At 45.8% G+C, this 10,075-nt stretch overlaps 1 protein-coding gene across 1 annotated transcript; it reads left to right on the forward strand.

The window, feature by feature from the left end:
- Positions 1-1,081: 1,081 nt before the first annotated feature.
- TCF20 (transcription factor 20 (AR1)) lies at positions 1,082-6,726 on the forward strand (the record flags this gene model as incomplete). The annotated part of the gene is made up of 1 exon (XM_009577658.1): positions 1,082-6,726. A coding segment is annotated over exon 1 (5,607 nt), but the record flags the coding sequence as incomplete, so codon positions are not given.
- Positions 6,727-10,075: the final 3,349 nt, after the last annotated feature.

The following is a 10,075-nucleotide window of genomic DNA, read 5'->3' on the forward strand; positions in this document are numbered from 1 at the left end:
AAGACAGTGTATATGCATGTACTTATTCATTACCATACTTATCTTAATGCGTCTAGTGATGTGTCAGGCTTTTACAGAGGGACGAGCCAGGGTCCCCAAACAATTTTGCAGCTGTGGTCCAGTCCTTGAGGATGAGTCATGATTCGACGCATTGAATAATAGATTGAAGTACATAGGAGAGCCTTCCTGAAGGGCATTTACTTAGGAGTTGATTCTGTAAATATGGATGATCATACATGGTATTCCAAAATATATATTCTGACTGATGAATGTTTTCAGTTAAGTTTCATTCAAGGTAATACAAAAATCCTAAGGGATGAAGTTGTAGATCCTTTTGCTCAAATAGAGTAGTCTTGTTTTGACTTTCTATCTTTTAAAACAAAGCAGAAGGGGGGAAAAAAATACCATGTGTTGTCTTGTTGTGTTGGTTTTCACTTAAAAGTGTCGCTGGAGTAGTCAGGAACAGAGCATGGAGTAGATGTCTTTGAGCATGCTGGTGCCAGTTCTTTCACAGGTTCCCATAGGTCCTTTTCATTAAAGTATCTTGGTTTGAGCTTTGGTCAGTTGTATCTTGAGTGTTTTCTAACAGAGATCTTTCCCAGAGTGAAACGTGGGCCTTGGATATTATTCCTACAGTAGATCCAAGAGTGGTTTGAGAGTTCCAGGCTTCTCATGGTTGCATCTTTTAACATGGTAGCAAAATACTTGATTACTCCCAGTATCAGCCGTAGAGAATAGCTGGAGGGTAAGGATTGTTCTCCTTAGCTTTGCAAAATATTGTTGGAAGTTTGTTTCTTCAGGGGCACACAAACAGACCCAATTAGTGAATGACTGTGGGGAAATACTAATGCTGAAAATGCACTCCAACTGGTAGTAGGCTACCAACTTGTGTTTTCTTGCACTACCTAGAGGGTTGGAAAGTTGCAAGGAGAGGGGATACACACTGATGTACCAGAAAGTAGGAGACAAATACTACATTTTAATTGCTATTAAAACAGTGAAATTGAGCAGTGGTATTGGTATGACTGGGAGACGTGGATGTTATACCTCTTTTTTTTCCCCTCTTTCTTTTCTCCCCTTTAGGAGGGCTTTCGAGCTGCCGCTCTGCTGCTGAACAGCATGCAGTCCTTTCGGGAGCAAAGTAGTTACCACGGAAACCAGCAGAGCTACCCGCAGGAAGTACACAGTTCATCCCGCCTGGAAGAGTTCAGCCCCCGCCAGCAGGCCCAGATGTTCCAGAGCTTTGGAGGAGGTGCTGGCAGTGGACGTCGTGGAGCAACAGGAGCCTCTACAGCAATGCCTGGTGAGAGCTCTGGCCATCAGAGCTACCAAGGTTTCAGAAAAGAAGCAGGAGAGTTTTACTATATGGCTGCCAACAAAGATCCAGTGGCGTCAGGAGGGCAGCAGCCACCTCAGCGCAGGCCTTCTGGACCAGTACAGAGCTATGGGCCCCCTCAAGGGAGTAGCTTTGGGAGTCAGTATGGGAGTGAGGGACATGTGGGCCAGTTTCAAACACAGCACTCGACCCTTGGGGGTGTATCCCACTATCAACAGGATTATACTGGTCCTTTTTCTCCAGGGAGTGCCCAGTATCAGCAACAGGCTTCTAGCCAGCAGCAGCAGGTGCAGCAGCTGAGACAGCAGATGTATCAATCTCATCAGCCTTTACCCCAGGCTTCCAGCCAGTCTGCTTCTAGCACCTCACACTTGCAGCCAATGCAGCGTCCATCCACCCTGCCTTCCTCTGCTTCTGGGTACCAGTTACGAGTGGGTCAGTTCAGCCAACACTATCAGCCACCTTCGTCGTCGTCCTCCTCCTCTTTCCCCTCCCCGCAGCGTTTTGGCCAGTCAGGACAGAATTATGATGGAAGCTACAGCGTGAATTCTGCGTCACAGTATGAAGGCCATGCTGTGGGTTCCAATGCACAGGCATATGGGACCCAGTCAAACTACAGCTTTCAGACTCAACCGATGAAAAGCTTTGAGCAGTCTAAGCTGCCCCAAAGTGGGCAGCAGGGGCAGCAGCAGCAACAGCACCCACCTCAGCATGTAATGCAGTATTCAAATGCTGCCACCAAGCTCTCTCTTCAAAGTCAAGTGGGACAGTACAGCCAGAGTGAAGTTCCTGTAAGGTCACCAATGCAGTTCCACCAAAACTTCAGTCCAATCTCTAATCCATCTCCTGCTGCATCTGTGGTTCAGTCGCCAAGCTGCAGCTCCACCCCTTCTCCACTCATGCCAGGTGGAGAAAATCTCCAGTGTGGGCAAGGCAACATGTCCATGGGTTCTAGAAATCGAATCCTGCAGATGATGCCTCAGCTTAGTCCTACACCATCTATGATGCCAAGCCCCAATGCTCATGCAGGAGGATTCAAGGGGTTTGGGCTGGAAGGACTGCAGGAAAAAAGGCTCACAGATCCAGGGCTGAGCAGCCTGAGTGCTCTAAGTTCTCAAGTGGCCAATCTGCCCAACACAGTCCAGCACATGTTGCTTTCAGATGCCTTGGCTCCTCAGAAAAAAAGTTCCAAAAGGTCATCCTCTTCAAAGAAGGCTGACAGCTGCACCAACTCAGAAGGCTCCTCCCAGGCAGAGGAGCAACTCAAATCTCCCCTGGCAGAGTCCCTTGATGGTGGCTGTTCCAGTAGTTCAGAGGATCATGGGGAAAGGGTGAGACAGCTGAGTGGTCAGAGCACCAGCTCAGACACCACTTACAAAGGGGGTAACTTAGAGAGATCCAACTCCTCACCAGCACAAGGCTCTCAGAATGAGCCATCAAAACTCAGCAGCAGCCCTGCAGCTAGGGAAGATGTGGCCTCCCCTGATGGGAAGGAAGCTGTGGTGGCTGTGGAAAATGCCCCAAAAGTGAATGAAAAGGCAGTTGGGGTGATTGTCTCCCGGGAAGCCATGACAGGAAGAGTAGAAAAGTCAGGCGGACAAGATAAACCTGCACAAGATGATGCTTCCACAGCCACTCAGGCACCAACTAGTGCTAGTGGAGCGAAAGAAGCTGGGCATGTAGGGACACAGCCAGAAACTCAAGGAGGAAGTAAAGGGAGCAAAAGTGGAGATAACACTAACCATAATGGAGAGGGGAACAGCCAGCCTGGTCATGCAGTTGTTGGGCCAAATTTTCCTGCAAGAACAGAACCTTCCAAATCTCCTGGCAGTTTAAGATACAGTTACAAGGATAATATAGCAGCTGGTATACAGAGAAATATTGGTGGCTTTCCACAGTATCCTTCTGGTCAAGAAAAAGGGGATTTTCCAGGGCACAGTGAGCGTAAAGGCCGGAATGAGAAGTTTCCTAGCCTCCTACAGGAGGTCTTACAGGGGTACCACCATCATCCAGACAGAAGGTATTCTAGGAATGCACAGGAGCATTCTGGGATGGCAGGGAGTTTGGAGGGAGCCATGAGGCCCAATATCTTAATTAGTCAAACCAATGAATTGACCAATAGAGGCCTCTTAAATAAAAGCATGGGGTCTCTCTTGGAAGGCCCTCACTGGGGTCCCTGGGACAGGAAGTCTAGCAGCGCAGCTCCTGACATGAAGCAGATAAATCTAGCTGATTACCCTATTGCTAGAAAGTTTGATGTGGAGTCTCAGTCTTCTGCCCATGAAGGGGGAGCGCTCTCAGAGAGGAGATCAGTGATCTGTGACATATCTCCATTAAGGCAACTTGTCAGAGATCCTGGCCCTCACCCAATGGGGCACATGGGTCCTGAGGCCAGAAGTGGAAGGAGCGAACGTCTTGCCCCTGGCTTGAGCCAGTCAGTAATACTCCCTGGTGGTTTAGTATCCATGGAAACAAAGATGAAAGCTCACAGTGGGCAAATAAAAGAAGAAGATTTTGAACAGTCAAAGAGCTCAGCTAGTCTCAATAATAAAAAATCGGGAGACCATTGTCATCCTGCTGGCATCAAGCATGAATCTTTCCGAGGCAATGCTAGCCCTGGAGCTGCAGTCTCCGATGCTGCTCCAGACTACATTCCCCAGCAGGACAGCAGATCGACACAGATGAGACGAGCACCTGGCAGAACTGGAAGCAGCAGGGGTAAATCACCTTCTCAATTTCAGGATCTTGCTGATAAGCTGAAAATGTCACCAGGCAGAAGCAGAGGCCCAGGGACAGATCTGCATCACATGAACCCACACATGACACTATCTGAAAGAGTTAACAGGGCTTCCTTGCATTCTGCTTACCCTCAGAATTCAGAAGGCCCGTCTTTGGCTTCAGCATATCACACAAATGCTAGGCCTCATGCTTTTGGTGACCCTAACCAGAGTTTAAATTCCCAATATCATTACAAGAGACAGATATACCAGCAACAGCAAGAAGAATACAAAGATTGGGCAAGTAGCACTGCTCAGGGTGTGATTGCTGCAGCTCAGCACAGGCAGGAAGGAGCAAGGAAGAGCCCAAGACAACAGCAGTTTCTGGAAAGAGTAAGGAGTCCCTTAAAAAATGACAAGGATGGAATGATGTACCTTCAAGGTAGCTCTTACCACGATACTGGAAGCCAGGAAGCTGCACGCTGCGTTATGGGGAGTGACAGTACTCAGAGCAAATGCACCGAACTGAAACACGGCAACCAGAAGTTGCAGCATCACGAATCTGGTTGGGACCTCTCTCGGCAAACTTCTCCTGCCAAAAGTAGTGGCCCTCTCGGAGCAGCCAACCAAAAAAGATTTTGCCCTCAAGAAAGCGATGGGCATCGACGAGAGGAATCTACAGATTTGCCCAAGCCTAGTAATGCCATGCTCAGGCTCCCTGGCCAGGAAGACCAGTCTCCTCAAAATCCATTAATTATGAGGAGGAGAGTCCGTTCTTTCATCTCGCCTATCCCTACCAAAAGACAGCCACAGGATATGAAGAATAGTGGCAGTGAAGATAAAGGGCGACTGATGACTTCAGCAAAAGAAGGAGCTGATAAAACGTACAACTCCTATGCCCATTCATCTCAAAGCCAAGATGTTGGCAAGTCAGTTGCAAAGGGAGATTCCTTCAAGGACCTGCCAAGTCCTGATAATAGGAATTGCCCTGCTGTTTCCCTCACAAGCCCGGCTAAGACCAAAATATTGCCCCCAAGAAAGGGGCGAGGATTAAAACTGGAAGCTATTGTTCAAAAAATTACATCTCCCAATATTAGGAGAAGTGTTTCTACCAACAGTGCTGAAACTGGTGCAGATACTGTCACTCTTGATGACATCCTGTCCCTTAAGAGTGGACCTGAAGGAGGAAATGTGGCTGGACATGGACCAGAGGCTGAGAAGAGAAAAGGAGAGATGTCAGATCAAGTGGGGCCAGCAAGCCAGGATATAACTGGTGAAATAACTCTTCCAAGATCTTCAGAAGAGTGGCAAAGCAGTGAGGATGATAAAACCAAGAAAGAGGTCCCTGAAACTGCCAGTGTTGGTAAAGAAGGAGCAGGATCCAGTGCAGCACCGCCACCTTCTCAGAAGTCAAGTGGTCAGGGAAGGTCTGATGGATCTGTAAGCGGAGCTGGAACTCTGACCTTTTCTGACTCAAAAACAGTTTCCCCTTCCAGTGTGTTTACTTCTGAACCAAATCCGAAATCTGAAGAAAAAGATGGAGATGTGACAAACATTTCACCCAAGCCAGATGGTTTCCCTCCAAAGGGATATTTTCCCTCTGGAAAGAAAAAGGGGAGGCCAATTGGGAGTGTGAACAAGCAAAAGAAGCAGCAACAGCAGCAGCAGCAACAGCAGCAACTGCCACCGCCCCCGCCACCCCCACCAGTACCTTCACAGTCTTCAGAAGGGGTAGGTGGCGGTGAGCCAAAACCGAAGAGGCAAAGGAGAGAGAGGCGAAAACCTGCAGCACAGCCACGGAAGCGGAAGCCTAGACGGGCTGCTCCGATTGTGGAGCCTCAAGAACCAGAGATCAAGCTTAAATATGCTACCCAGTCTGTAGATAAAACTGACTCCAAGAATAAGTCCTTTTTCCCTTATATTCATGTGGTAAACAAGTGTGAATTAGGCGCTGTGTGCACAATCATTAATGCGGAGGAAGAGGAGCAGAACAAATTGGTGAGGGGTCGGAAAGGACAGAGGTCTTCAACACCCCCTCCTAGCAATGTGGAGAGCAAAGTGCTGCCCACCTCAACTTTCATGCTGCAGGGCCCTGTAGTAACAGAGTCTTCTGTCTTAGGGCATCTGGTTTGCTGCCTGTGTGGCAAATGGGCCAGCTATCGTAACATGGGTGACCTCTTTGGTCCTTTCTACCCCCAGGATTACGCAGCCACCTTGCCCAAGAACCCACCTCCAAAGAGGGCCACAGAAATGCAGAGCAAGGTCAAGGTACGGCACAAAAGTGCTTCTAATGGTTCCAAGACAGATACGGAAGAGGAGGAGGAACAGCAACAACAGAAGGAACAAAGAAGCCTAGCTGCTCATCCCCGCTTTAAGAGGCGGCACCGCTCTGAGGACTGTAGTGGAGCCTCTCGGTCACTTTCAAGGGGAGCTTCTTGTAAAAAAGCAACCACTGACAGTGGCAGTGGTGGTGAAAAGACTCCTTTGGACTCAAAACCCTCTGTGCCCACTTCAGAAGGTGGCACTGAGCTGGAGTTACAAATTCCTGAACTACCTCTTGACAGCAATGAATTTTGGGTCCATGAGGGTTGTATTCTCTGGGCCAATGGGATCTACCTGGTCTGTGGCAGGCTCTATGGGCTGCAGGAAGCTGTGGAGATTGCAAGAGAGATGGTGAGTACCTAAACTTGCTATACAAAATGGTTTGTTTTCATTTGCAATATGTATACCATTTGGAATACCATTTTTCCTTCTTCTTCTCTCATGTCTTAAGCAATCATATTTCATCTTAAATAAATCTCTAGTGGTGTCCTTTTCATGGCCTCGTTTAGATCTCTGCCACACCTGATGAGACAGATTTTTCAGGCATTAAAAAGCTGGATGCTCATTACCTACTAAAAGCACAATGATCTTTTTTCTCCTCCTTATTCTATCCTATTAGATATTTAATATTCTCTAGGGCTGCTCTTGGAGTCATACAGTGAAAGGACAAGTGGCAGCAGATGCAAATTGCAACAAAGAAAATTCCAATTCAGTATTAGGCAAAAAATTTCACAGTGCGGGTGGTCAGATATTGGATTGAGAGAGGGGGAGCAACGGAGAAGATGTGGAGTATCTGTTCTTGGAGATGCACAAATGTGACTGGGCAAGGCCCTAAGCAACCCACTTTACCTCTGAAGTTGGATCTAGCTTCAAAGTTTGCTCTGCTTTCAGCAGGGGTCCCTTCCAACCTAAGTTATTCTGTGACTGTAATACATATTATGCAACTGCAGGAGAATGTGCAGTCCTTTCAAAATAAGGTGGATAGAGTAGAATCGTACAGAGGTCTCTAAGCTTTAAGTGAAACGTGGATGGGTTTAGTATTTATTGGTTACCTTTTGTATTATGCTTTCTGTTCTGGGCCAGACCATGGAAGAGGCACTAGACTACTTTTCCATGTTACCTTCAGATTCTTCCTTTTCTAAACAGTGCTGGGATCCAGTTTTTATTTTCTCTTTGCTCTGTATTGTTACATACAGCGTGCTCGTTTCTTCCCCATGAGCTTTTCTCTTCAGGTTTGATGCCTGGCTTGTTCTGCATTTTCACTCACTGTTCATTGACAGTAATTACATGCTTCTTTGCCCTAACTTGATTTGGCCTGCATTCTTGTTTCTAGCCTCTCATTAAACAAAGTCAGTTAATTTCATTCGGTTTTCATCGAGCCGTGCCCGCATGCTTGTTCTGATGCAACTGCTGAATTTCTTATCTCTGATAATTGCAAGGTTTCTTTCGGGATCTCCACTGCCATTTGGATTCTACTCGCAATGTGGCCGTGCTTTCATATGTCTTGAGTTCACCAGTATTTTGAATTTGGATCGCTCCAGCCTGATTTTCCCTTTTTCCTGTTTTCAGGGTGTGTCTTTCATTTATGATCCTTGTTCTCCCAATAGCAAATGCCTTCTCTGCAAGTTCTTCAACCACTTGAGTTGTCCTCCAGCAATCCTTTTTGTGTTCCTGTACCTGCAAAGCAGAAACATGCTGTGCTGATAGGCTCTAATAAGACTTGACAAACAGTAGCCTGTTAACCACAACATTTTTATATGGGTTTTGCATGTTGTTTGACATCTAGTTCTTTCTCTGCATGGGATCTTGATGACTTTCTGATTGAATATACTTTGGCCTACCCTTTTTCACTTTCTTCCAATTGTTATGATCATCTCCTTGTCACAAATAGAATTCTTTTTTTCCTCTTAACCCTTTCATCTGCCCTTATGGCACTATACAAGAACATCTCCTTATCTCCCTCGAACCTTGTGTCCTTTCTCTCTACCTCTTTCCTTTAATCACTTGCTCAACTCCTAGCTTTTCTTTTCCCTCATAGTACCTGTAGACATGAGTGTTTCCCAATTTTTGTAAAAAGAAGTGTACAAAATGCCTGTGGCCTCTCTTGCCTTTGCAACTACCTCTTAATTTCCTTTCCCTTTTTTCATCTCAGAATTCTTTGAGTGCATTGTCTGGGGCTCTTGTCCTCTGCTGCGACTTTGATTGTGCTCTACTACAATTGTAATGAGTGTTTATGGTGATACCTTCCTAGCTAAGGTTCAGATCCAGTACTTCATTTTCCTTTCCCTGTCAGCTACATTTGTCACTATCAGCTGTGCTGCTCTTGAAGTGTTGTTCTGCCGTTGTTTCCTGTCTGTGTCCTCTTTTGATTACCTCCTTTCTTTCCACTATTTTTTGCAGAGGCTGTTATTCATTACTCCCAGCTTTTTGTGGGGGGTTCACTGAAGTTCTGCTTGTGCTTTCCTTCCCTTTATCCTGGAATACCATGCCTTTGGGTAGCTTTTGGTAATCAGACACTTTTTTCCAGAGTCTTGTAGAGATTCCTTTTTGCTCCAGGTTTGTGTTGTTCTGCCACAAACTTAAAAATTGTTCTTGAATTCATGGTGAGTTCTCAGACTCTCACTTCAAAACGTGGCTTTTAATCTACATCATCCTTAATCCATCGTCTGCCATCTTGTTCTGATTTTCTTCTCACTCAGATTCATAATCTCCTAATTTGATTTTTAAATTATTTCTTCCTAATCCTTCCTATTTAAGTCTGTAAGAAATACTGCTTACTTTCTGTGTATGAGAAGTAATATGTAGCTTTTCAGTGCTCTCCACTGTTCTGTCTGGGTCCGTTTTTAATCTAGTTATAAGACACTGAACTTTCAGAGGCAGGGACCATTTTCTTGTATGTGCTTTGTTTTTTATGTCTTACACAAACACAGTAACAGGTGCCCTAGCTGAATGCTGGGCTCTTCTGCATTATGTCTGTAAGAGTAATCCATCTTTATCTTTCACCTCTGTCACAAATAATGGGATAGGTTTTCTCCTAGCATTATTTTTTCCTTAAACTTTTTATTCTATAGTAGCAAATTGTAGTGCTTCTCTGGAAGCAGTATATCCTCCCCCCTTCAGTTAGGAGAGGGTTATGTGCAACATGAAGATAGCAGTCAGGGTATTCGTAGGTGTACCTGCCAGAAGCCATCCCCAGGCAGTGGGAAGGCTCTGTTGAACTAGACTCTTTTGCCCTTGCTGCCTGAGGATAGCCTTCTGGCTCAGGCAGCTGATTTCCTGTGCTTGTTGCGTATGCTCTTTCTTTACCACTTCCTTGCTTTGCAAGTGCATTTTCTTTTTGTTCCCTCTGACATGCAGTTCATCAGTGTTAGTGTCCTGGAAAAGCAGATCTGCAAACCGTATAGCTGCTTGTCACAGATGTGTGCACAAGCATACAGGAATGTAGGTCTTAAATTTGGTCTAGGGTAAGGAAAGACATTCATTTATGGCATATGAAGGGTCATGAGCCTGGAAGTGAATAATTCATGTATGTAACACATTCTGTGCAAATGAAATACTGCCATGATTCAAATTCTATGTAAACTGTTTGCAATACCCAAAAAGGGCAAATGCGCACCAAATTTAAACTGAATCCATACCATTAAGTGAGTTGAAATATTTTCTTTAGAGATCTAGCTCTACTGTTGTTGCTTATGCAGCA

The sequence above is a fragment of the Fulmarus glacialis genome, unplaced genomic scaffold (genome assembly GCF_000690835.1).
Source record: "Fulmarus glacialis isolate BGI_N327 unplaced genomic scaffold, ASM69083v1 scaffold38355, whole genome shotgun sequence".
Lineage (NCBI taxonomy): Eukaryota > Metazoa > Chordata > Aves > Procellariiformes > Procellariidae > Fulmarus > Fulmarus glacialis.